General features: G+C 43.4%; 1 protein-coding gene across 7 annotated transcripts; it reads left to right on the forward strand.

The window, feature by feature from the left end:
• The first annotated feature begins 260 nt into the window (after nt 1-260).
• Nucleotides 261-27398, forward strand: SEC16A (SEC16 homolog A, endoplasmic reticulum export factor). 7 transcript variants are annotated; one of them, XM_080630514.1, is made up of 32 exons: nt 261-439; nt 3685-7535; nt 8094-8239; nt 9963-10048; nt 10865-11000; nt 11765-11963; nt 13100-13274; nt 14063-14205; nt 14346-14407; nt 14627-14765; nt 15014-15256; nt 15565-15662; nt 16370-16451; nt 16637-16754; nt 16995-17106; nt 17363-17468; nt 17941-18081; nt 18195-18308; nt 18521-18725; nt 18909-19157; nt 19823-19911; nt 21121-21279; nt 21513-21590; nt 21812-21868; nt 22497-22620; nt 22956-23093; nt 23377-23477; nt 23791-23865; nt 24484-24543; nt 25445-25519; nt 25747-25857; nt 27268-27398. In XM_080630514.1, the coding sequence occupies exons 2-31, from the start codon at nt 3759-3761 to the stop codon at nt 25813-25815; spliced, it is 7356 nt and encodes a 2451-aa protein (XP_080486640.1). In that variant the 5' UTR covers nt 261-439; nt 3685-3758; the 3' UTR covers nt 25816-25857; nt 27268-27398. The 7 variants fall into 7 exon arrangements, with proteins under 7 accessions (XP_080486640.1, XP_080486641.1, XP_080486638.1 ...); XM_080630515.1 differs by having other exon boundaries at nt 27271-27398; XM_080630512.1 differs by having other exon boundaries at nt 25747-27398.
• The last annotated feature ends 333 nt before the right edge of the window (nt 27399-27731 follow it).

Consider the following 27731-nt stretch of genomic DNA (forward strand, 5'->3'; position numbering starts at 1 on the left):
GGCCGCACGCAGCTGTGCCCGGTGCGGAGACATCGGGACCCCGCTCCGCCGAACCGGGCCGGTGGGAGCGAGACCCCGGCAGCGGCACCACGCGGGGCCCGAACCCGTGGCAAACAGGGCCGCCACGGCACTGCGCCTACGCCGGGCAGAGGCGGTGTCGAGGCCATTTCCGCCATTAGGGTGTTTTTTACCCTCCGACACTTCCGCCTCTTTCCTTTAAAGGGCGGCGGCGGGGCGGGGCCTCCGCCGGGAGATGAACACAGACGGGCGCGCGCCTCGTGACGTCATCGCGCGGCGCAGCGTGGCGTGACACGTCGGCGGCGGCGGCGGAACCCCGGAGCCGGATGTTCCAAGATGGCGGCGGACGGGGCCGGTGTTGCGGCCGTGGCGGGGGGCGGCGCCCGCTGCTGAGGGGGCTCCGCCGGCCGAGGTCTGCCAGGTACCGCGGGACGGGCAGGGACCGGCGGGGATCGGCGGGAGCCCTGGGGAGCGCGGGCGGGCTGTGTGCTTAGCGCAGGGCCTGAGGTGCGGATCCGGGGCTGGCGGCGGCCGGTGCCTCCCCTGTGTGGTGGGGGAGCCTCAGGTGCCGCCTGTGGCAGCGCAGGGAGGCGGCGGGGCGCGGACAGCCCCGGCTCGGCCGCTGGCCCCTGCTGGGGCAGATCGTGGTGCTGCACGGAGAGGGAAGCAGTGAGGGGCGGCCGGGGCGGGTTTTCCTGCGGGACTGGGGCTGTTTGGGGCCGGCTCGGGTGGCACAGGGGGACCGTGCGCACACCGCGGTGTTTGAGTGGTGTTGCACGGGGTGCAGGAGCAAAAGAGAGACCCTGCAGTAGAAAGCTCCACCTGACATTCGTTACCATGTGTTCCGTTTGACAAGACACAGAACTTCTCGCAGGCTGGGGTTGATTTTTGTGTTGTGGAGTGCTGGAGCTCAGGGCTTTGTTGGAGCAGCAACTGGTGCTGACTCAGGAGTGCGGTTGCCCGAATGTGTCGGGACCTGCGGGTGTAGTGGAGCCGTGGTCAGTCTCCTGTACAGAGCAAACAGGAATATTTAATGCTGCTTCTATCTACAGATCCCTGTGATTTTGATTCTGAAAGAATTCTTAGAGAATCCTGGAATGGTTTGGTTTGGAAGGGACCTTAAAGCTCATCCGGCTCCAACCCCTGCCACGGGCAGGGACACCTTCCACTGGAGCAGCTTGCTCCAAGCCCCTGTGTCCAACCTGGCCTTGAACATTGCCAGGGTTGGGGCAGCCACAGCTTCTCTGGGCACCCTGTGCCAGCGCCTCAGCACCCTCACAGGGAAGAGCTTCTGCCTAAGAGCTCATCTCAGTCTCCCCTCTGGCAGGTTAAAGCCATTCCCCTTGTCCTATCAGTACATTTTCACTGAATAACACTTGCAACTATCATTGTCATTTACGAGAAGGCCAGAAGGAAGCTCTCAAGAGTACTGAAGATGTAGAGTGTGTCCAGTCCAAGTGTCACCCACATGTTTGTAGATGTGCAGCTGTCTACACAGAAAGGAAAATCTGAAAAACTGGTGTCCCTGGTGCTGATTTTAAAGCTGCAAATCTCATTTTCCAGCTGTTCTTGTCTTTGGGATTGCAGCAGGGGTTTTATTCACTTTGCTCTCATTGTTTGGAATCTCTGTGTGTGAACATGTTAATACTGATTGTTTGGTACATGCACGTGTGTGTGCAAACGGATGTGTGCATGTGTATATGTAGGCACATGTGAGAATTAATATTAGCACTCTGTAACCTGTTTTGTGGGCACAGTTGCGCTGTTTAAGAGTAGCTTGTTTGGCTTGTGTCTGTTGTAGAGAGAATTAAATTAGTTCCCCCTAAATAAATTGTTCTTTCACACAGATTAATTTCCAGAGGAGTTTAAAAATAATCATGGCTGTAGAGCTCCTCAGGTGAAATTTATCAATGATGTTGCCTACAGGGTAGATTTAATCTTTTTTCCCCTCTTTGGTAACATTTTTTGGCACATCTGCTAATGTTTAGATGCCTGCTCTGCTTTCTCTATTAATAAACCTGCAGAAAGTTAAAAATTTCCAGACTAGGTAAAGCAGAGCTGGATTGCTCTTAACTTAAGTGGTTATTTCCTATTTATGCATTTATTAAAATCAGCGTTTCTGTTAATACTGGGTTGGGGGCAGGGAGAGTCAGTCTCACCCCACTGATATCTTCTGTTTGAATTACCTGACATGGGCACATTCATTTTATTTGGACTTAAATCTCCAAAGCTTGCAATGCTTTTCCTCCTGCGTGCAGTCTGTTAATATTAACTTTCCTCCCGTGAGGAAGCTGATACCCTCATATTGAACTCCTGTAATGTGACATTAGAGCTCTAGCCACAGGAATGGCAAACCAACACTTTGAAGTAAACCCTCCACTTGGTGTAATAGCTGAGCACTGGGACTGGTTGTTACAAAAGAGTGGTAAAGGATTGGGTTCTTTCTCTTTGAGTACATTTGGGAGGACGGGTAAGGAGTGAAATCCACATTTGAAATTTGGAAAAAAATTCGGTAAAAATTTGGTAAAACAGTTGGGTTTTGTGCTCAACTGTGTTTCAGAAACAGCTTTTCTGTTAAACTGTTCTATTAAGAACAGAACAGGTAGGAATCAATCTTATGTTAGGTAGATAGCAACACTTTGTTCAGGTAAGGTAGGGCTTTCCAGGAGGTGACTGTTCTTTTGCCTAGGGAAAGTTGTACTGAAGTCCCATAAAGTCTGTATAGATCATGTTGTGGTCATGTATTGGCATTTTTCAGTTATAAATCCTTAATACATGTGGTTGCACAGTGTTCACTCAACATGTACTTTTGTTTAACCAGAAACCAGAAGTGGTTTGCATTTGAACTTCTCTGGAGCTATTAAAATTTTGGCTGAATTACAAACCTCTGACTTTTCTGGCTTCCCATTTTATTACTGACAAGATGCTGAATCTTAAAACACAAAACACACAAAATCAACCTAAACCTAAAAATTGCACAGCTTTTATCTGTGTTCTGTAACCAGAAGTGTATCTGGTATGAAACGATTGCTGCGGGTTCTTCACGCCACATGATATAAATGATACTTCTTGTGCTCTGCTCGAAAACAAGACTCATGTGTTGCTAAAGCTTCTTGAGCTGAACTGGACCAATACTGAATTCTTACCTGTAAAAAGGTTCACTCACACTGAGCAACAGAGCTGAAGATCATCTCTAATGGAATTAGAGTTAGATAATAACTTCTCCACTTGTTATAGTTCCATTGAGCTTACCATAGTGCTTGCAGGTTCTGTTGTAGGCTGACTACTGCTGGCTCTTGTCTATGATGCATGTCCCTGCTTAAAAGAAATCTGGGGCAGTATAACAGTGTAAAACCAGTGGTGTTTCAGTCTGAGATGTAAAGGTTTGCACAGGACCCGGCTGTGTTTAGTTACTCTTACTTGGAGCTTTTTGTTAATATGGTGGTTAAATAATGTACATTGTTACCACACAGCATTAGACTCAGTTAAACCTGGACTTGGATTTAGAAATACAATGTTGTGTGTGTATTATGTATCGTGGAGAAAGAGAGGGGTATTTTCCACTTCAAATTCTTTGAGTAATTTTGTTTCTAAAATAAAAATTACTTAAGTGCTGTGTGTGTTATGAGAAAGGAAATTGATTTGTCATCTGTTTTGCCTTAACAGGGTGGAAGAAGGAATCTCTCTACAGCATCCACTACAAGTTTGTCATCTCCCATCTGACCCTGTTAAAGGCCATCATGCAGCAGCCTCCGCAGCCTGTGCCAGCAGGAGCAGCAGCTCCACCTCCTGCAGGCATCCCTCGGAACATGTACCGGAGAAACAGCTCACTCAATAAACGAGCAAATGCACCAGCTGCCCCGGTGCAGCCTGTGACATACGCTTTTGCATTTGGCAGACAGACTCCACAGGGTTCCCCTGTAGATAATCCATCCAAGGGCAGTGCATTGGTTATGCAAAGCTCTTCCGCCGCGGGATGTCCACAGCCAGCCCATACGCACACTTTACCGCCATGTGCCGGGGACAGTCCTCATGGACTGCACACACCTTTAGCAGCTCCTGTACCTCAACCAGGAATCAATCCCAGTACGTTTTCTAATGTTCCAGTTCCTTTGCCGTCCCCAGGATATGTTATGAACAGTACTGCGGAAGTGCATCCAAATGCAGATCCTGGATTCCAAGGGCCTGTGGTACCACTGCACTATAGTACAGGAGCAGCAGTTGAAAATTCTTTCAGTGTGCCTCCTGGAATGGCTGTGTCAAACAAACCTGGAGGTAGACAAGATGTTAGTAGAGGTCCAAATGACATTCCTTCAGGACCCAGTGCAGTAGCGTTCTTCCCTCCTCCTACTCAGCAGCCTGTGTCTCAGTGGAGGCCTGTTCAAGGTAACCTGCAGTCTCCAGTTCGAAATTTTGTGCCCTATCCTGAGCCGTCTTCTCAGATTGATGTTCAAAACATTTCTCAGTCTTCTGTTAGCGCTTCTCATCCTCCTCTACAGGCAAATTTCCATCAAGGTCCTGTGCACCAAGGTGTTCCACAAAATGCCATGCAAGCGCCTTTAGCTGTTGGTTGTGAAAAGAATGGGAAAAATGGCTCTGCAAATAGCAGCCACCACATGAACAGCATCCAGCCTGGCAATGTGTTCAGGCAGAACACAGAAATGACTAATGCTTGGTTAAGTCAACCATACCAGGAACAGTTTTACCCACAGCCACCACTGCAAGACTCCAGTTTTGTCCTTCCCACAGCTCAGGAAAATAACCCCCAAAACCAGGTTCCAGATATGTCTGAAACAGCAAACAGACCTATTCCCACAGATCAAGATCCAGGAACTCTCTCTATGTTTTTCAAAGGGGATGAGGCAGAAAATGAAGAAATACTTTCATCTGAAAAAAATTACCTGGTTGACAAAACAGAGTTTGATGCTTGTCAGCCCAATTCAGCATCCTTGTACCACCAGCCGTTGCATCCTCAGCACATTGCAGCAAATGTTCTCTCTCAGGCACAGGTTGGTGCAGGGTCAGTCGGTGAGATGGTACAAAAGGGAATGGATCAGTCCTTCCCTAAAATTGTAAGTCAGCAGGAGGCACAGGCCACTAAGCACTCTATGTTTGCTGGTGATGACAAGGCATGTCTAGGTGACATGTCTGGTGGGTCACAGTATGAAAATGTTGAGAACCTGGAGTGCATTCAGAATCAAGAAGTGCTGCCAAGTGAACCACAGAGCATCAGTGTTTCATCCCCTGCTGCTGGCTCTGATCTGTACAGATACAGCTCCTTTCCAAGTCAGATGCTTCCAAAGAATGCTGTTGTGAGCCATGCTGAAGGAGGACCAAATTTGGAGGCACCTGATTCATTACCTCATCCTGTCCGACCAGATAGTGTCTCTTCAAACTACAGCACCATTAGCCACAGGAGTGCTTCCAGCTCAGCAAGGCCTCAAGAGCAAGTTGGTACATTTATTCAGCAAGAAAGTGGGAGGCCTGATGAAGAATCTTCTGCCAGTTTCTTTAAACAAATTGACTCCTCTCCCTTAGGAGTTGATTCCAGTGAGCTAAACCTGGGCAAGACCTACCATGGTAACCTCTCCCAGCCTCCAACCCCAAGCCCCCCTAAGCCTACAGGAGTGTTTCAGACAAGTGCAAACAGTTCTTTTGAACCTGTGAGGTCCCATGGAGTTGGTATAAAACCTGCAGAGATTGACCAAGCAAAGATGGTGGTTGAATTAAGAGAGAACCACTCAAACCAGAAGAATATCAAGGAGAATGCAGCTGTGCCAGCTGCATCCCCAGGCAATCTTGAACAGCCACCAGATAATCTGGAAACTATTTTCATGCCTCCAGTACACCCACTGCCTCTTGCAGTCACTGGTGAAGCAGGAAATACGTTGCACTCTGGACCTGTTATGGAAAACATACAATCAGTATCTGAGAGGAGGTCCTCAACAAGAGCTCAGGGAGCAGTTAAGAAGTGTGATAGCCCAGCAACAACTCTGTGGGCTCATAATGATTTGCCTAATTTTGGGGGAAATGTTCTTCTAGCTCCTGCTGCTCCTGCAGTGTATGTACCTGCCAAACAAACTGTAGAAGTCATTCAGCCACCGGAAGAAGGCCTGGCTAATCAGCAGCCAGGCAAACCAGGGGCTATGGGTGTGCAGCTTCCCCAGGATGGAAATATAACTTCTGAAAATCTGGAGAATCCTCCCAAAATGGGAGAAGAAGAGGCACTTCAGTCTCAGGCAAGTTCTGGTTATGCAAGTTTGTTGTCTTCTCCACCTACAGAGTCCTTGCAAAATCAGCCTATCCTGATTGCTCAGCCTAATCAAAGCTATAACTTGGCTCAGCCAATTAATTTTTCTCTTTCTCTGTCTAATCAGCTAAGCAGCAATGAAAACAATCAGCCAGTGAAGGACTCTGGGCTTGGGGACAAGCCTGCAATGGGTCCCCAGCCTTCGCATGCTGGTGGGATCATTTCTGGGGAAAATGTGCCATTACCCGTGATGCAGGTTGGACCCCTATTAGTGAATGCACTTCCAAATACTAATCTGTTAAAACATAATCTATTACAAAGCCCTATCAATTCCTCTGATGCTGCTTCTAATCAGCCTGCCAACTTGCTTATGAAAACTCCACTTAATTTGACTCCAGAAGGGCAAAAGAATGTTAACATGGAAGGTTTTGTTCCTGAATTTGCCAGCAAGCCAGGGTCTAACTCATCCATTTCTCCTGGAACAAATCTCCCTGGTGGAAGTGCAAGTGCACTACTCCCCCCTGTTAATTCTGTAATACAGGCTAATAGTTGTGCAAATCATTCAAATGGCAAAGGAGAAGCTGCTGCAGTGGTCGACTTCACAGTGACACGGACGGTGGAGACAAGCAGTGCAAGTAATTCTGTACAGGTGCACAATCAGTCACTTCCTGGTGGTCCTCAGCACTCAGCTGGTCAGGGGCTCCCTGAGATGCATGACAAACATTTCTATCAACAGGTGACAAAAGATGTACAGCATCAGGCTGTATCAGACAGAGGTGCACAGGGAGCATTGCCATCTCAACCACAAATGCAAGGAGCTCAGATGCAGCAGCCGGCATCATCTGGGCAGCCCTCGGTTCCTTCAAACTACCAGGTTACTGCAGGTGCTAAGGCCATGCAGGTGTCACAGCAGCATGAGAACCAGGTGCTGAGCAGCCATCCTCAGCCTGTGGCTCCCCGGGAGGCAAGTTCAGCACAGCAGCCAACAGGGTATGATCAGATGAGTCCTGACAAGCAGCAAGCATCTGGACAGCCACCGGGTGCTCCAACATCCACAGCCCCTTCAAGCACCACCAGTCAGCCAGCAATGCCAAATGTGCAGCAAGACCTGCAACGTCCATCCCTGCCTCAGACTCTTCAGGATGCCTTTGGTCCACCCCAGAATCCTTACTACTACTACAGACATCCTTATGATCCTTACCAGCCTCCATATCCACCACCTTATCCTCCTGCAGACCCCAGAACAGCAGCTCATCTTTATTACATGGTAAATTCTTTTTTTCCCCTTCTTCCCCTCTCAGTATGTATTAGTAATTTTCATCTTTGAATTATGAGTTTAAGCAGTTGTGTTGTGACCAGCATTCAGTACAGCACTGATGTTAAATTGTAGGGAAATTCCAGATAGCAGTAACAAAACTTGTATTACAAAGATTATAAAAATTTAAAGTGGTTGCTTATACCAGTTCCAATTGGCACAGATGTCAGCTTAGTTCTTTGAAAAAAGGTGGCAGTTGTAACTGTTTTAGCTGCCCAGGAGTTCAGATTTGGTTCCCATCTGCTGCCTGTATTATTGGCAGGTTAGCAGAGTGGCCGGCACAGTGGTTGAACTGCCTTTGGTCCAGACATAATGATTTTCCCTTAAGTTTAGCATATTAAAGACTTGAATGTCACTTGCTGCAGCAGGTATTGAAAGCTATACTGTAGTCTATTGATCTGCATCCCTCCAGGTTCCACAGTTGTGATGTGGATGGTGATTTGTTTGGTTTTAAAGGTTCATTCTCAGGGGTGGGAAGCCTCCTCCCATATGTGTCAATCTGTTTTCTAGGAGGATGCCTACGGACAGTATGACCCCCGGTACAGGCACTATGACAGCACCAGCACTGCTTACATGGAGCCTGGGAGTTACCGGTATCCTGAGCCTGAACGTCCTAGTTCCAGAGCAAGTCATTGCTCTGACAGGCCTTCTTCTAGGTATGCAGTTCCTAAATTGAGTCAAATCAAAGTAAAGACCCTGAAGCAGTGAGTGTAATGATGGCTGTTGAAGTTTTGTAGCATAAGCCTCAGTGAGGAAGTTCAAAACCTCATTGTGTGCTGCCATAGGAACGGGCAGGATCAAATGCCATATCTGAAAAGGATACAATTCCACAGCCTTTTCTGTTGTTGAAGCCTTGTTACTCCTTTCATTTAGTTCCCTGGATGGTTGCTGGCATTTCTGCCAGGCAGGAGGTCACTGTGATGGACCAGGTGCTTAGATTAGCTCTGAGAGATGATGAATGAAGTGAAAACATTCTGGTGCTGCCTCTGGTTAATCTGTCTGATGGTTACTTTGTGTGGATCATCTTTCTCAAAACTCCCAAACTCTGTGTAGTAAAGGTGTTATGTGGGCACGTTGCACCTACTGACTTCACTACAGGTTTTGATGCAGGTAGTATGTGAATCAGGAAAGCTTCAAAGTCTTGGTCTGTCTGATTACGTGAAAGAAAAAAATTGAGAGAGGGAAATAACGTGTTCAGATGCCACTTGCAAGTATTATTAAATACAAAGCAGAAATGGAATCTATTATTTCTCAAGCAAGAAGCAGCAAGTTCCCTTCCAGGGATTACTGCTTTCTTCTGCTGAAGTGATCTGTATAAACTTTAGATTAATGATGACATGTTACTGCTGCATTACTTGGCGGGTGGGTTTCAGGTTTCCAAGGGAGAACCCCAGTTACCTGACTGGAAAGGATGAAACCCTCTGCAGTAGTTGTCTGTTGTTGCTGGCAGCCCACTTAATGGAGCAGTCTTCAGATTGAAAATACATTTTGCTTACCACCTCCAGAAGATTATAGGAGGTGCACGTTGGCCTTGAGGAGTAGACACCAATGGCTGCATGTGGTAACTTTTATCATCATCTCAAGTGAATCTAAGTGCACTGTGAGATCTTGTAATGAGATAATAACCTCCAGTAGCGCTTCCTGGTGCCTATTCTTTTTAATGTACTATTTTTATGAGAGGTTGAAATGCCTACAGGTGGCACCGGGCAGATCAAAGCCTGTTAGGAGCAGCTCTGTCAGTGTGTGTTGAGGCGTGACATGACAGCGCAGGTGGATGTGGACTGTGGTACAGTTCTGCAGGGCAGCAGAGCCTGGGAGTGGCAGAGCCAGTGATAGCGTGTCTCAAAGTTGCCCTGAATGTGCCAGTGTTAATGCAGCTTTGGAAACTGTGTTTGGGGAGGGGAACAGTATCTGTCTGCAGGAGACTGAGCAGATTGTTTGGGTGGATAAATCTGATCTGATAAGATCACATATCCTCCTCTGCAGAGGCAGGTGCTGTGTTAGCAAACTTCCCACGTGTTCCAGGGAGGAGCATCTCTTGACTTGCTTGGCCACTTTGGAGTTTGTACTATCAGTTGTATGATCAGCTATAGAGGAGCATGAAAGTTCCTATTGTTCCACATTATGTATCTTTACCTGCTATGCATGTATGTGTGTGTGAGAATATGTACATGTGTAGATACACATATATATGTACATGTACATACAGTTAGACATACTAACATTCATCTTCCAGCCTTTCTCATAATTGTGGGATGGTCCTAAAAATGGCTTTCCATACCTGATCAGTTGTGGCACATAGTTCTTTATGTCTCCTGTTGACTTCAGAAGAGACTGAAGAGGAATAATAATTTTTCATACTTGTGCCTTTTCTTTCAGGCAAGGGTATGCTGAAGATTATTATACCAAAAGTGGATGGAGTGATTATTACCCAGGCTATTACCCAAACTCATATGATTATGGAGGTAATGTCTCAAAATGAACTCTGAATTTTTCTATAGAAAATTGCAGGTTTTAACAAAAAATTGTAGGAAAAAGGAACTTTAAGATCAGAAAATTATTATATTTTTCCATATTAATAAAGCTGATATGCTTTCCACAACCAGCAAGAATGAGGTTATATTTGCTGAAAACTGATCTTTGGACTTATTTCAGTTCTTAATATTGTGCCATCCTTCCTGAGTTTTATTCAGTAGAAGTAACAAACAGAAAATAAAGTAAGTTTTTTCTTCACTCCCAGCCTTCATTGTGCTTTTCATTGTGAGAGCACACCACTGTGAGTCTACAGAGTAGTTTTCTTCAGTGCGTTGCAAGCCTGTCGTTCACTGAGGTGCATCCTTGGTGTGTAACCTGCAGGCAGGCTTGGAAAGTAAATTTTAGGTGGGTGTAACCAGGAACTGACTCATGATTTGAATTTGGTTTCTCCATGTTGATCTGCTCTCTGCTCACAGAGATATTCTGGCCTTGGTAATCTGCAGATAATTGCTTGTATGGTCCCTGGGAGGATTTAAAGCAACATCTGTCCACATCCCAAGACATTTGGCACAATGCTCTAGAAACTGATCACAAAGATTCTGTTAGTACTTGTTGAGTTACCATGTTATGATCAAGTTAGAAAGTTGATAGAAAAGATCTATCTGTCTGCTGGTGAATGCTGTCCCTTCTGAAGTGTTAAGCTATTTATCATAACCAAATCAGCATGTCATTAAAGAGAGAGGAGTAGGAAGATGTTATAGGCAATAGCTTCCAATAGCTAAACTATTTCTTCTTATTTCCCAAAGATCCAAGTCGCTGGGAACGTTACTCATCAGCATATGACCCCAGATACAGAGATCCTAGAAGTTATGATCAGAGGTATTGGTATGATGCTGAACACAACCCTTACCAGAAGAGAGAAGCGTATCCGTATGGAAGCAGGTTTGTCCATTTGATCCATGTTCTTGGTGCTCTTTCCAGATCTTAGGCAGCACAGGCTTAGGTGCTGATGGTTATCAGAGAACTTGTGTGTATCTGTGTCCAAGTAAAGGTATAGAATCTGGTGTTGGCTTCTTGAGGGTTGAGTCCCCCAGTCAAATGTGTCACCAGAAAATGAAGTTATGATAGTAAGTGTTCAGGCAAAGGATGAGGCTTTGCTTGTGCACTGACAGAAATATTACTTTACTTGCTGAAGATCTGCCCCAAAGCCTTCAGAAGTTATGAACTGTTGTGATACTTGTATCAGGCATCAGGATTTTGAGGTATCATGTAGCTTTAAGTAAAATCCTCTCGATATTGTCTAGGAATGCAGATGCATCCTGTAACAGACTATTGAAAAGCAATATTACAGATACATTTGCTACTCCTTTCTTTAGCTTTAATATAGGTTATTGAGGAAGACAGATGAGCTGTCATGTCAATCAAGACAAGGATTTCAGGAGTAGGACTTGTTTTCAGATGGGTGAATATTTTGTGGGTTTTCGTACCCGGAGTCTCTTCTAGGATGTCAGTTTGACCTTGAATATTCTGGATATTCTTGAAGAAATATCAGGTTTTTTACTGTAATAATCTCAGTCTAGGAAATTATCTCAGAGCTCTGCTGGAGTTAGGTACAGCTTTCTTCTTAAGTGTGCAGTGCAGTCACTTCCCTCGGGGATATAGGTGGCTCTGTTCATTTTTGGGTTATATGTTTCTTGGCTCTCCAGACATGACCGATATGATGATAACTGGAGATATGACCCTCGTTTTACTGGAAGCTTTGATGATGAATCTGAACCCCATCGAGATCCTTACGGTGATGAGTTTGACAGACGCAGTGTGCACAGTGAGCATTCTGGCCACAGTCTGCGGAGCTCCCGCAGTGTTCACAGTCACCAGAGTAGTTTCAGCTCTCGCTCTCAGCAAGTGAGTTTCAGATGGTCACATCAAGTATTCTTTCAGCTGAGCTGGGTCTTTCTCTGTTCAGGGTGGGTGAAACATGAGAAATATGGAAATAGTTCTGGGTTTAGCTTGGGGGGAAAATGCATTTTGAAAACTTCTATTCTTTAAGTTAATGCTGTTTTGTAACATAGTTTTGAACTTAATATTTATCAAAGTTGTCAAGAGAACTTTAACCAAAATCAGCACTCCAGCTGTGCAAGTTGCCACACACAGAGAAATGGAAAATTTCTTCTACTGAATCCATTTGCTGTTTGTGAGAACTTTGCCCTTACTGTGCTTGGATGTAGTTGATGTGCCTGGCTTTGTGTTATGTTGATTTTCACATCATGAATAGCATGAATGCTATTACTGAACTTGGGATCTGCTAAAAGATTAACTCTGTACTTGGATGACGAAAATGCTATTTTGACTATAAAAGCAAAACCCAAATCTAACTAATAACTCATCTACTCATGCCATAAGTACAATACCTGAAAAACACAGAATATTTGGGTCGCTTTTGGAGTACAGTCTTTGCTACTGGAATGTGTCGTTGTAGCTGTAGTCTTGTGTTGGTTCATGATATTTCCTGGAAGGTTTAGGTGGTTTTCCAGTCTGAATGCAAATTCATTAATATTGGAAGTAGTATTGGAGATCATTTAGGCATTCATCTGTAGGCATCTGAAGTAATTTAGGCATTCATCAGGCTTAATCAGTTGGAATTTTCTGTCAGTGTTACAGCAGAGGTGAATGTTGTTTCTGATCAGTAGCTGCTGATACAGCAACACCTGTAACTTGTTCTGTAATGTTGGTCTTCACACAAGCACATTGACTTTCCATTGTGAGAGAACTGGAAGTACTTGGTTGTGAACAGATCAAATGGTAGTGAAACACTGAGGGGAGACATGGAGGTACAAATTATTTTCCCTAACCTGTTGCTGCAGGTGGATTGCTGGAGAGCTTCCTCCAAAGCAGAGATGTAGGAAGCCTGGTTTATGAGCAGTGTAAAGAATCAAAGCCAGAGAGACGACACGCTTACTGCCTTGATTCACGCCTGCAGCATTGCTTGCTCTGTGTAACTTCATGCTCTCTGCTAACAGTTACTAATATGATCTATTTAGAGCCAGCTGTATAGAAGTAATCATGATCTAACAGCTAATACATATGAAACCGCGCAGGCAGCGTCACTCCATGCAGATTATCCCTATGGTGGATATGCTCCCAACTTTGATGGACAACAGCCTTTTACAGATTATGGCTACCCACCTGAAACTGGATGGTCAGCAGTGGAACAAGGTACTGGCACCACTGGGGAAGGAGGAGGGAAGGCATGGGCTTGTGAGGTTGTCTGTCCTTGGTAGTTTACACTGCTGTAAATGTTGATTATTATATGTAGTGTATGAAATGCCTTTCATGTGTTCAGTGAACCTGTTAACAGGGAAAAAAAAAAGGCTGATTCACAGTGTATGTACACAAATATATGTGGATGAAGTTCTGTTCCTTTTCCAGTGTAAGGATAACTTGCTTGTTGAAACCTGGGTATATCACAGAACTGTAGTAGCTGCAGTGTTTGCTATTAAATACTGCATACTTCCATTTGTAAATGTCTTCTTAGGTTTTTAACTATACTGCTTGTGCTTCATGGGGAATGGTTATAAAGTTTAGCTTAAACTTCAGATTTTCCCATAGTTTCTTCTTGCCCTTTTGATGTGGAACAAAACACTGTTTTCTCTGGAAAAGCTTTTTCAGAGTAGGTTGAAGTACATCATTAGCTCTGTGAAGATGCATCATGTATTTATACAGAGGTTATGGAAATGTGTCTGATACAAATAATCAAAGCCCCTACACTGACAGAATAAGTGGGTTTTAAAGTTCTGTAGTTTAGTTTTGTTCTTGTTGCAAATCTTCAGAAGATCTTGGGGGCTATAGTGGAACTGATTGCTGTATATGAAGTTCAGCCAAATTGAGTGGCAGGGTTTTTCCACCAGTGCTGCAGGATTATTGATTTGGATAAATACATCTGCAAGTTTACTTAGTTGCAAGATAGGTTACTTGTTTTACTTTATTGTTTCTTCCCATTTCAGCACCTTTAAGGCCCTCAACACCTGAGAAATTTTCAGTGCCTCATATCTGTGGCAGGTTTGGTCCTGGTGGCTTCTTAATCAAAGTGTTGCCAAACCTGCCTTCAGAAGGACAGCCAGCTCTGGTTGAGATACACAGTATGGAGGTAAAGTTTAAGGTTAAAAAGGGAGGTGGTGGATACAGGCTTGCTTACACTGTGGGTTATGTTCAGGTTTGGGCGTTTTACTGCTAAAAAGCAAAATTTGTAGTTATAAGGATTTCTTACGGATTGTATTTGTGTTTTAGACTATGTTGCAACGTTCTCCAGAGCAGGAAGAGATGAGAGCGTTTCCTGGTCCTCTGGCAAAGTATGTTCTTAGAGATTTCAGAATTCATTTCTTCATTGAACATTTGTCTGTAAATTGCAGGACTTAAACTGACTTCAAATATTGGTGGCTTTTCATGTGCTTAAATAAGACATGATCTTTAAATTTGTTCCTCATACTAATCACAGTTAGGACCTCAATGTTGACTTTTCTCTCATTAAAGCTTTTTTCTTCCTTTTGCCCTGTTCTTTTTGTTTTCAGGGATGACACCCACAAAGTGGATGTTATTAATTTTGCACAAAATAAAGCTGCACAGTGCTTGAAGAACGAAAACTTAATTGACAAAGAATCTGCAAGTCTGCTCTGGGACTTCATTGTCCTGCTGTGCCGGCAGAACGGGGTATGTCTCACTGCTTGAATTGTTACCTATCTTAAAATAGTTTATATACAGAATGGTGTTTATGTAAAAGACAGTGGTGTGTGTATAGAGACTTATCTTGGAATAGTTCATGGATTGATGGGACAGGTAAACTGACTGCTTGTCCCCAGATGCTCAGAGGTGACAGTCACATATTGTTGAAATGACAACTAAAATGAAGGCAGTGTTGAAATAGCAGATTTTTCTGTGTGTTCTCTCTATGTGTACAGACCGTTGTGGGAACAGACCTGGCAGAACTTCTGCTCCGAGATCATAAAACAGTGTGGCTTCCTGGGAAGTCCCCTAATGAGGCAAATCTGATTGATTTCACTAACGAGGCTTTGGAACAAGTGGAAGAGGAATCTGGTGAAGCCCAGCTCTCATTTCTCACTGATAATCTTCTAACCACTATTGACAGTCTTGAGAAAGAGACAGAGAGATTCAGAGAGTTGTTGCTTTATGGCCGCAAGAAGGTGAGTGCTTGTACTGGTGTTCCAAATCTGCATCTGTCTAATTCTGTTTACTTATTTGTCACAAATCTTAAAGCTCAAGGCATCAGTTATAATCATTTTTGCCACTTGCAGTGTATGTAATATTTCATGGCACTGCACTGTGCTGATATGGAAAAATATTATGCCCTACAGTTTATAATATAAAGTTTATATTCATGTGTTAGCATCTGATCTAAATGAAGTCACCAAGTACTACTGTAGAGCATTCATGCGTTCATCTGAGTGGTATGTTAAGCAGTTTCCAGGAAACTAATTTCTGTGTTCATTAGGATGCTTTGGAGTCTGCCATGAAACATGGTTTATGGGGTCATGCTCTGCTACTTGCCAGCAAAATGGACAGCAGAACACATGCAAGAGTTATGACCAGGTACTGCTTTGCTTGTTGATTAGTACAGTGTGACTTATTCTGCTAATAAGGTAGAGACTTGGTGCTCGGAAATCTTAATGGCAAAATGATGAGTTATGCTTAGCAGCTTATACAAGAATTAAGCTTTAATTTTAGGTGTACATCCAATTGTTATCTGTTACTTTTCAGTCTGGGGCCTGCTGGCCATAAACTGAAAGCTGAGAAGTTATTCTATGCCACTTGTTCCAGTTAAGTGGTATTTGAACAGTGTCATTGTGGGCTTCCTTGACAAGTGCTGTTAGTCAGGCTTGGAAAAAACTGCAAAATCCCATCTGTCAGCTTTGTTAAAGCCAAGGAACTCTGTTGTACCCTTCATTCTCCTTGCCTGTGAGAAGTAGATGTCTTTGTGCATGCTGTGGACAGGAAAACACTCTGTCAGCTTCCTGAGCTTGTGAAATCATGTACTAAGTCTGGTCAGCTGGCTTGGGGAGAATCCTGAGGTGTTTCTTCCTTTGGGCTGACCTGTATCAGAGGGCAGATCCAGTTAACTGGTGATCTTTGCTTTTGAACATTATCCTCTGGACAGTTGCTTTATTCAGTGTAGTATTTTCAGACAGGACTTCCTTCTCTTAAACTAAGCTGGATTTTAACTGCCACTGAATGTTCAAATACATCTTAACTGCTTACCCCATGCTTGTGCTTTGTTTTTCTGTGTAATGTCTCTGTAGGTTTGCCAACAGTCTCCCAATTAATGACCCTCTGCAGACTGTTTACCAGCTCATGTCTGGAAGGATGCCAGCTGCATCCACGGTAAGATTCAAGTGTGAGCTGCAGTTGAGACTGAATTGTTGCTGCAGTGAGTAGTGCAGTTCACAACAGTAATCTCTGCTTTTCCTAGAAGGTCAGATAAGTTGTTTTGGTCCTTTTTAGGTTGAAGCACTTACCTGTGCAGAGCTCCAGTCACTGATTTGACTAAGTAATTCTTCTAATTTTAGTGCTGTGGAGATGAGAAATGGGGAGACTGGAGGCCTCATCTAGCAATGGTGTTATCCAACTTGACCAATAATGTGGACTTGGAATCCAGGACCATTGCTACCATGGGAGACACTCTTGGTAACTCTTGGGGAATGAACAGGGTGATGACTGAAGGGAAGGCTTTCTGAAACCTTTAATTACTCAGCTTATTTTCTTGAAAACAAGCAAGTGCTGTGTAAAATGTAAAGGGGAACAGTTTGATGTGGGCATGTCTCTGTTGGGAAGGTATTTGGATGCAAAGCCAAACCAGTATGGGACACTCAATTACAGTGTGCATTGAGAAGAAATACCTTGATTATGTCACTTATTTCTCTGCAGCTTCAAAAGGCCTGCTGGATGCTGCTCATTTTTGTTACCTTATGGCCCAAGTTGGTTTTGGAGTTTACACAAGGAAGACAACAAAACTTGTCCTGATTGGATCAAACCATAGGTTTGTCTTTCTCTTTTGTTTAAAACCATGACTTTTTAGATGCAAAAATGAAAGAAAAATGGCTTGAGAGACTGAGTTGCCTTGGTCCCCTTATCACCACTATCCACAGCTGGCTTTGAGATAACTCTTTGATGCCCTGTCCTTGTTTAATACTGTGTGTCTGCAGAGCTGATTTCTGATTGACAGGTCTGTATTTGGTGTCAGCATATATCACCTGAATGTTAACTGGTATTTTACCTCTCCCATTCCCAAATAGCTTGCCATTTTTTAAGTTTGCCACCAATGAAGCCATTCAGAGAACAGAAGCCTATGAATATGCACAGTCCCTGGGAACTCAACCTGGCTGCCTGCCCAACTTCCAGGTGAGGAGCTGCTTCTTTTTTAGTTGCTTTTATTTCAGCAGGTTTAATGAGAGGTTTCTCTCTTTCATGTGCTAAAATCATAGCAAATACTTTCTCCATTGTAACATGAAATGTTTGTGGGTAACATAGTGCAAGATAACTTTTTCCTGTTTTTCATTTAAATCTTCTCTTAATTTTTGTCGTCTGTGCATTCTGAACTTGTTTATTTGTAATTTTGATACTGTAATTCTATATTCCAAAAGAAAAACGCATCAAAATTTGTTGATGCTGGCTGTAGTCAAATAAATAACTTATACTGGATACATTGGGTGGAAGAGGAGAATTCTTTTTCCCTAAAATTTTTTTTCCTACCTGGTATAGGTGGGATACTGGGATATCTGAGCTTATAAATGGAATGACAAACTGCCTTTCTTTCAGTACTTCTATGAATGTTCTGCTCATTTGGTGTATTTCGCCTGCTTGCATTCCATAGGTTTTTAAATTCATCTATGCTTGCCGACTGGCTGAAATGGGACTTGCTGCTCAGGCTTTCCATTACTGTGAAGTGATTTCCAGAACAGTCCTGAAAGACCCACATTACTATTCACCTGTACTTATTGACCAGCTAATCCAGGTAACACAGGGAGAATTAAGTACTGGTGGGTTTGCATTGTAGGTGGTAAGCTCTGGCTGAGGTTGCCTTTGTTGGCTGGTTAATTTAAACTCTACAATGATTCCTTTCTCTAGATGTCATCCCAGCTGCGCCTGTTTGACCCACAGATAAAAGAAAAACCAGAACAGGAATCTTTTATTGAACCTTCGTGGTTAGTAACGCTTCGACATGTGGATGGACAGATCAAGGTATAGAAAGTGCCTTGTCAACATGAAATCCTCTTTTGCGGATTAGTGTAAATCACTTTTCTAAATGGCTTTGTTCATTCTACTAAGTACAGAAGCATGTGAAGTGACCTTATGATATATTAATGTCACAAAGTGCAAGTGAGATTTCCTTTGCTCTATGTTCCCTTGGTTATGAACTTAATGTTAACAATATCTTGGGGTTTTTTGTGCAGGAGGGTGCAATAGCTTATAACACAGACAGATCCACCCCACCACCCTATGCCTGTAGTACACCAAGCTCTGAATTAGACCGTGCTAGTCAATGTGATGGAGCAGGAGCTGGCCACGACGTGGGTCCAGGTGCTGAAAATGCATTGTTAGCATCCTTACTACCCAATGTGGCTCAACAGATGCAAAGTGTGCAGCTCATGCCTTCAGGTTAGTGCTTCATATCCTTCTTCATGACAGAAAACAAACCTTTCAGGTTTCTGGAATAGAAACCACTTAAGAGGGTGGCAGAAACAGTGAGATTTCACTTCTGCATTGTATCCTTTTAGTAAAAGGTTCACACACCGGAATTTGTTTAGTTATAACTCTTAATGTTTTTATTTTGTGCTGCAGTACCTCAGGCTGACCTTGATGGATCAGCTGCTGTGATTCCTCCTGGTGACCACGAAGCTGTCCGAAGTGTCCCTTTCTATCCAGTGGCTTCTCAGTCTATTGGTCCAGGACCTGGCTTTGCACCTCCAGGATTCTCAAATCCGTACGGAACTGAACCATCACCACTGTATTTGGGGTCAGCAGTACCACCAGGAGGGCCTCCACAAGAAATTGAACCACGGTCAGAAGAGCAGACAAACCTGGAAACAGGTCTGTGGTATCAGTAAACACCTTTCCTTCCTTATCAGAGGAATGAAATATTTTGGGGAATAATGTCAAAAATATGTCAATAATTAGAAAACAGTAAGTCAAGTCTTGTGATGAAATTGAAACCCACCCTGTAATGGCACAGAAACATCTGTGGAGAATTTCACTATTCATTCTGCTTATTTGGCTTAGTTTAAAAGAGAGGTCAGACTCAGCAGGCTAGGGGTTTAACCCTGAGTGCACTGGGCTTGGAAGTTCTGTCTGTGAGGTCTGTGACTGGAGTCTAAGGGATTTCTGCCTTGGACATCAGCTCCTGCAACCCTGGTACATATTAATTCAGTGACAACGGAACCTGTGAAGGCAGCAGGCACACAAAAGTTTGGCAGAGCTGCGTTAGAGATGTGAAGAACCTTAAACTGCTCCATATTGAGCGTATTGCATCCCTCAGCCTGCCCTGACCTATTACAACAAACTTAATATTCATGCAGGAGAGAAAAGGCAAAATTACAGCAATTACAGTTCATGTTCTTTAAAAGGCCAGGTTCTTCCTAGCACAAAACTCTTAACTAGTGAAACCTTTTGTCTTCAAAGTGTTGTTGTGGGGTTTGGGGGCCTTTCTGTTGTTGTGTGTCCCCCCAACTAACATGATCTCATTTGTTTTTTTTAAGGAATGCAGAGAATTGCGCCAGAGTCTCCTGCACAGAACTCTTTCCCTGACCAGAGAGAGGAGGATTTCTATGGCAGGATGGCTAGCATGGTATCTGTATTTCCTACATCTCTTCAGCAAGTGTCAGCTGCACTGCAGATCTGTGCAAACACAAGCATACACTGGGGCTCTGTCTTGCTTTGCAGCAATACTTGAAGCTTGGTTTTTTTTTCCCACTGTTCTTCCCCTTCAGTAGAATAAAAAAATGAAGTAGTAGAACAAACTTAGCCATAACTTCTCTAAACATAATTACAATTTTAAAAAAGGTGGTGGGGGAATATCGGGCCTTTGTCTGAGGAGTTTGATTTATCTTTCTCTTCCTTCCTCTCCCACCTACCAGAATGATTCTTCATAGCCAGAAGAACTCATAGCATACATCAGCAAATGAGGCCCTAAAGAACAGTTCTGTGACTGTTTTAAAAGCACACTTGTAGTGACTGGGAATGTGGAAGGTGTCTTATCAAAATCCCAGCCCCCTTTTTCAAATATATAGTGTTTTCACTGTTTAAATATCACTGAAGTTGGTGTCTCCTGGGAAGTCAGATTAATTTAAATGTTTTTAATAGGGGTACATATGGCAACTGATAAAGGATGAAGAGACTTTTTAACTAGAAATTAACCATGCTTATAGAAGAAACAGTGAATGGGGTTTTTTTATGCTTGAGTTGCTCTACAAACATTAGAAGAACAATCCAGTGTTGGAGGAGGTGGGGGAAATGCAGCAGCCACTCCCTGGTGCAGCTTATTGTGTCTCTCCTCTCATGGGCTGGTTGGCCTGCACAGCAGTGCCCTGATTTATCTCTCTTTAATGGGCCAGTTCCATGACAGTGCAATTGCTTGGACACACTTCAGCTCTTTTTCTGTACCTCCTATATGTCAGAGGAGATAGAAGTACCCCAATAACCAGCTTGAATATCTTTAATTGTGTGGGAATTCTTGATAACAAGTGAATGTTGTGTCAGATATTTAGCTGCTTGCTGCTTATGCATGTCCTGGCTTTGTATCTAACCAGGCACCAGGGCGAAGATCCAGATCCGCATCTCAGTCTTCAGCACATATGGTATGCCATGAGCAGGCTGCTTCTTTCACTAAGTCTTCTTTTTTATTTGTTTTGGGTTTTATGTCTTTTTATCTGCTTTTATATCTCTTCCTATTAATATTTTTCAAAGAAGGGATTTGTTTAGTAAGATTATATTTAATCCATTGATCCATTGCTTCAGCAGTGACAACTTTGTACTTTCCTGTATATTTGTAATACAGGGCTATGGGCGAAGATCCCGAACAACTTCAGAGTCCTCTGCTCATTCTGTGGGACGAGAGAGATCCAACTCTGCAGCAAAGCAGCCTTCTCCTCCTCCCTCTGTTCCTGTAGGGAAAGAGACTAAAAAGGAAACAAAAAAGGAGGCAGCACCTAGAAAGGTAAACTAAGAAAGTACCTGTAGCTGGAGGGGATATGTTAGTGCATGTGGTGACTCCTGCTCTGGGTACTGATTTAAGAAGTCTTGACTGACCAACTTGCTATTTATTAGGTGCAAATCTGGCTCAGAGTTGAAGTCCTTAGCAGAAAATGAATTGTTGCATGGATGTTTCTTTTAATCTGCCTGTAAAGATGGTCTTGAGAGAATTAACTGAATAGATGCATTTATTTTTAGACTGGTGCAACCTGGTTTCGCTGGCTGATGGGAAAAGGAAAGAATGAAGCTCACCTTCCAGATGACAAGAACAAATCAGTAAGGCCCTTATATCACAGAAGCCTTTATACATTTTAGTTGGTTCAAAAGGGTTTCCTGGATGAGAGATGAACATTGTTTTGACAAGCAAATAAATGTGTGTAAATGAATTCTGCTTATTCCAAGACTGGCTGTTAAGAAAAGTTCCTTTTTTGAGGGGAGGCTGGAGGCACTTAACAGCTAGTTTGATCTCCTAATGCTTGACTGTGGTTTTCTTGTAGATTGTTTGGGATGAACAGAAACAACGCTGGGTTAATCTGGATGAACCCGAAGAAGAGGTAAAAATCTGAGTATTCAGTGTTTGGTCAAGTGGAAAACTGCAGTCTGAACTGGCCCACAATCTTCTTTAATCTGTTATTGGCTCTTAAGAGATGCCTTTTACTGAATTTGGATTAAAATGTGCAACAGGTTACATGTTCTTGCAGCCTCCATCCATATGGAGCCATTTGTATCTTTAGTTGCTGGTGTTGATTCAGTAATTGTGATTGAATTTACAATGGAGTTTGCTCTAAAGTTTGCCCTGTATATCCCTTCATAGAGGTTGGAATCACCTACACAGTTGCTTCTTAATTGATTTGTTCCAGACAGAATGTAGGGGGAAAAAGAGGAAGAAGATTCTGTAGTTTTGAAAATGCAATGCATTGTGTAGCAAAGAAAATCACAGGTCCTGACCATCCTTGTCATTCAAGGATCTCTCTCAAAACACAAATGGCAAGAACCACTGTTGTTTCCTTTCAAAGTGAGCATAGATGAGTTGTAGTAATGCCTTGATACTAGTTATCAGATGAGAGATGAGGAACAGCCATACAGGATGTATGTCTATTTTATGTGCTCTGGAGTAAGGAAAAGGGAAGTCAGATGGGTACTTTGTTTAAAACTCTGATGTGGATTTTTTGTTCTCTGCAGAGCAAACCCCCACCACCACCTCCAACAGGGTCTCCTAAAGTTCCTCAAGCTGCTCCACCAGGACCTGGAGGCGGACCTGGAGGCCCTCCCAGTGCCCCTGTCAACATGTTCTCCAGGAGAGCAGGTAACAGGCAACAGTGATGCTTCAAGTATAGAAGACTTCAGGTTTTCTCATGCATAAAATGTGAAGGCAGAAGTCTCACGTTTTCTGGAGTGGTCAGGGAACAGTTGGCAACTCAGTGATGTCATGGAGCTGTGGCTGTTGCTGGCCTTGTTTGTGCCTAGCTTATGCACTGTGGTGGTTGTCACAGCTGTGTCATGACTTGGGTATTACTGTTTGTATCCCTGGAGCACTGTTTTCTGATCCTGAAACATGGTTTAGCCAGCAGACTGGTGAAGATAGACGCAGGAATGACTGACATGAGGCTTGTCTATTATTTCTGGATTTTTCTGTTTTAGCTGGAAGCAGAGCCCGTTATGTTGATGTCCTGAACCCAGGCGGAACCAAGTCAAGTGGTGCTCTTCCAGCACCATCAGATCTATTTGCCCCATTGGCACCAATGCCAATTCCTGCGAATGTATTTGTTCCAAACTCAGGTGTGTGGTTATCTATGGTTGTGGGTTATCTATGTCACTTTTGAGTGTCTGTGTTATGTAGCCTTTATCAAACATTAAGTATGTTCAATCTCATTAACTCCAATTTGGTTTAGAAAGAAACAGATGGGTCAGTAAACTTGTAAGTTTACTTCTTTGAATTACGTTTTTCCTGGGGGAAGATTGATATTGTAGAAGCTCATTTCTGCTGATGTTCCTGCTTCTCATTCTGTGAAATCAAGCACCCTGGTATGGTGTGTTTGGCTAAATCCCATTTCTTTTGTAGTTCCAGGGGAACCCCAGCTGATGGAAGGGAGTGGTGCAGCAGAACATGCACCAGCTGCAAATCAAACCAGCACAGATCCTGCTGCTACTGTGGAACCAGAGGTGGGTTAGAAGAAATGTCTTATAAAATTCAAGCTTCTGATTAAAAACCCCTCATGATTCTGAGTAGTGGTTTCATGGCCACAAAACATGATGTTGTAGGGGTGATGTTTGTGTATAGTGTTTTGATTAAAGAACTGGGGAAGGGAAATGCCAGTGGAAATGGAAGTGGGAAGCCCATAAGGAGTTGCCCTCTGTCTATGGGAGCAGTATGTGTCAGGAGAGGGACCAGAGAATGTATCTGCATCAATACAGCAGAAATGTGAGATAGCATCATAGTAACAAAGATAAACAGAAATACATTGTTTTTCTTTAGTACTTAAACCCTGCAATCCTTCCTCCTGGATCTGGACTTCCTGTTGCTAACCCCGATGGCTCCCAGTCAGGCGAGGTAAGGCTTAATTCACAGTAGTTAGCTGGTGGCTTCTGAAGTGTATTTTAACCATTAATTTGTAGAGGATTTATCGTGGGCCAACCAACAAGTCACTGATGCAGTTGCTGATGACTAGCCAAGATGGAATCATGTGACTGCCTCCAAAACTGTACAGACAAGCACTCTAAGCCCCTGTGAGAAGTTCAGCCTCTGTGTCCTACACGTGGTGGAATCTTTTTTCTACAAAGTAGACTTTGACAAACCTTTTTCAGAGTAAAATGCCAATAGCAGTTTGAGGATCTCTTCTTGCCCTCCATGCATGTGTATAATTTCACTAATACTGAGTGCAAGACACAACAAAGAGAATAGATTGCTATGTGCCAGGCAGAGTAACATTGCCCTTGTTCCTACTAAATGTTTTCTATAGCTACATAATGTTGTGCTTTAAGAAGCCCTTTTGATTTAAACTAACTTCTGGCTTTACGTTTTATTTTGTTGTTTTAACTTGAAGTTGGTTTAACCTTTGGCAGAGACTTTGAAACTGAAATAAAACAACTGAAAGCTTGGGGCAGTGACATGCATGACGACTTTTTTATTTGTGTTTTTTTGTATTTGTGTGTTCTTGCTGTTTTGTAGCTTTCGCGCTCTAGTTCAATGAGTTCATTATCACGTGAAGTAAGCCAGCATTTTAATCAGGTACATGTGGCTGGCCATTCTCATTTATGTTCACTTATTTACTTTCCCTCCCCTCCCTTTTATTTTGCATTTGCTCAAATACTAATGCTACTGTTAGTCGTTTTCCCCTCTGCTCATTTCACCACAATAGCATCACAAGTAATTAATGATGTAGTGTTCCTTTTAACACTCAAACAGGGTCTTCAGAGTTGTTTGTATCCATGAGAGTGCATGTAATCCAGGCATGCTTTTTGTTCATGTTCATGTTCCTAAGAGACTCAGTCATTTTGATCAGTTCTTTCCTGAGATACCAAAGTTGTCAGTTGATTTTAAGAAAACAAAAACCCGAAACCAAAACCAACAACAAAAAAAAAAGCCCTCCTAAAAAGCCTCACCCAAGCAAAACCTTGTCATCCTGCTGCTGCCAGCCTCCAATTGGTAATAACACCAATACCTGTTTCATCTGCAAAAGCCCCTGTAGGAATTAAAGGAATGCTTCATCTCTGCTGTGAGTTCCAGTGCTGTGGGGTCACCATAAAGGGGTGACACAAACTCTTTCCGATATTTCTAAGTAAAGCAAAACTCAACGTAGAATGTTTCTTCTGGGGCAGGCCCTCAGGTGTACTAACAAAAGCAGAAGGTACTAATTCAGTGAAGTCACACTGGTGTCTTGTTTTGGTTTTGCATGCTTTGGATTTTCAGAGCTATTTACAGTTTGTGCATGTGACATTGTTTTGCCAGCAAGTAATACTTAAGATCTGGATGCAAACTGTACCAGCACTTTGCAGTTGTTACAAATGCTGCGCTGCCCATGCTGTTGGCATTTAGTACTGTGGATGTCTGTTCTGTATGACCAAGCAAACCACGTCTGAGAGGCAGGGGAGCTCTGCAGTTTGTAACTTGAGTATTATCTGCTTCCTAGCCTGCTGCTGTGCCACCTGCGGGCGGACCTTCAGCAGGAGCAGTTCCCTTCTACAATCCTTCTCAATTTGCACAAGTGAGTGAAGGCTTTGTCTTTACTTTGAACAAAACCTGTTGAACAAACCCATCACTTTGCTTTACTAGTTCAGTTCTGCCTGTTGCATGTAGAGTGTCAAATGTGTTCACAGACCAGTCTAGCTCCCATTTAACGGGTTTGTGTTCAAAACTTCAGTGCCAACTTTGTGTTTTGTCTCCAGGATGAGCTTTTACAGGATGCTTTTTATTCCTATTCTCCTTTTTCAGTCTCCTGCAGTCACTGGAAGTTCAAGACCAGGAAGAATTGGACAGAGAAAGTATCCAACACTGAAGTAGAATACAGTGGCTTTGTGTTTGGAATTCTCACTCGTGTTCTGAGTATGCAAAGAACTATTCAATTACGGCACATGGTATCAGTACTAGCTGCAGGTGACATGACAGATTGAATGATGGGTGATTTTTCTCTTGGGTCTCCCTGCTTGCACCTCACCTACGCAAACCATTACCAAACATGAAATATGTGTAACTTCCTTTTTAAAAACCTGGCTGGAAATAGCTTTGCTGAGATGAAGAATAGGCACGAGGGAGGAAATAGTTGCTGTCTGTTACAAAAACTGTAAATTGCATAGGCAATTTATTCCATGAGTTTGTTTGAAACCTACTAGGGTGACCTTGGAAGGCAGTTTCAGGGATTCCTTAATTTCTGAAGGATGCTTCCCCTCCCTGGGGGGAAAACCATGTCCACATTGTAACATAACACTCTGTGGCCTTAAAGAGGACCATGCACAATTGTAACACTTACCCGACAGGACTGGGTTTCCCAGTGTGGGACATTGGAGGTGTTCCTCTGGAAAACGCCTGGTGCTGGTTGGTTCTTTGGAGGAGGGAGGGGGCCACAGCTCATCCAAATAAATTGACCTATATGGAATGAAAACTGTGACTGTAATCTAATGCTAATTTGATTTGGATCTTACCTAGTCTGTATGTAGTTTGTGGTTTAGACTACTTGTAAAGCAAATTGTATAGTGGGGAAGAAGCTCTCTGTATAATAGCCAATGCTGTACGATTTGATGAGTGAGTGTTTTTTAAGTGCAATACGGTTACTTGCTTTCTTTCAAACTGCTGGCACTGTGCAATTCAGGTGGTAACAGCTTGAAAGTTAAGTTTCTTTTCCTGTCGAGTGCCAGAATCAGTGTAATACTCTGTTCTTGAATTTCCATCACTAAAATAAGCGAGGTCTTACATAGCTAACGGCTGAATTTCAAACATACTAAAACTAGATGGATTAGACCTCTACTGAAAGACTTTAAATTCGTTAGATTTAATATAGGAAATCTTTCAAACCATGATATGCAACATTCATATTGACTGAAGAATCTGAATTATCTGCAAAGAGAGAAATAAACTTTAAATATTTATTAAATCAGTAGGCCATATTTTATTTAGAACTTGCCACCAACCTCTTTGATTTTACTTGAATTTCTGCCCCTGAGTAGAAATAACGTGAATGTGAAATTGCCAGTGTCAGTCCCCCATAGTTTTCTCTTTTCTTCTCCTGAATAACGCCACCTTTCCAAGCTCTCGATCGCCTTACGTGTGTCCTAAAAGGTTTGTATGTAGCCGAAGTCAAACGCTGTTTGGGGGGGATTAGAAACCTTTGCCTTGTGGTCCATCCTCCAGCTGTGGGCAGCAGCAGTCAGTGTGGTTTACTTTTCTCTAATCAAAACCTAGGCAGACGCTTGGCTTTCCTCTAGCCCAGCCAGGCTGCTGATTGTGTTCTCCTTTCAGTAGAGACTGCCAACCAACTTCCTTGACGAAGGCTTCCTCTGCGTGGGGAGCGGCTCTTTCCTAAGTGTAAGATTTGACACTGTACATTCTGAAATAAAATATTTTGCGCTCTGGAGCACTTTCACATTTTACTTCTTCTTGTGGTTATTGCTGTGGTGGGAACTGTGCCTCTTGGCATTGATTTGTGAGGGAAAGGGAGCGGGAGTGCACTGCCCGCTGCATGGGTGTCGTCACTGAAATGGCCCAAATTGAAGTTCTGGCCTTAGTCTAAGGCACTTTTACTGGTTGTGGAGTGGAAAATGCTTTGGTTTGAGCTGTTTATTCAAACGCCGCTTCCAGCCGGAGCGGTTTTGTAAGTGAGCGATTTCTTTACCGCTCCCTCGGGGCGGGGCAGTCCTCCGGCCGCCAGGGGTCGCTGCCGGGGGGCGGGCCGAGCGTCACCGCCGTTGCTGCGAGGCGGGCCA

Source organism: Psittacula echo, assembly GCF_963264785.1.
Source record: "Psittacula echo genome assembly, chromosome: 16".
Classification (NCBI taxonomy): domain Eukaryota; kingdom Metazoa; phylum Chordata; class Aves; order Psittaciformes; family Psittacidae; genus Psittacula; species Psittacula echo.

Bases quoted from the DNA above. Each gene is read 5' to 3' on its own strand.
- SEC16A (XM_080630512.1), top strand. From the start codon at position 3,759: ATGCAGCAGCCTCCGCAGCCTGTGCCAGCAGGAGCAGCAGCTCCACCT. The intron at 8,240-9,962 runs GTATGCAGTTCC...CTTTTCTTTCAG, and splicing joins TCTGACAGGCCTTCTTCTAG to GCAAGGGTATGCTGAAGATT. The intron at 18,082-18,194 runs GTAACACAGGGA...TCCTTTCTCTAG, and splicing joins TTATTGACCAGCTAATCCAG to ATGTCATCCCAGCTGCGCCT.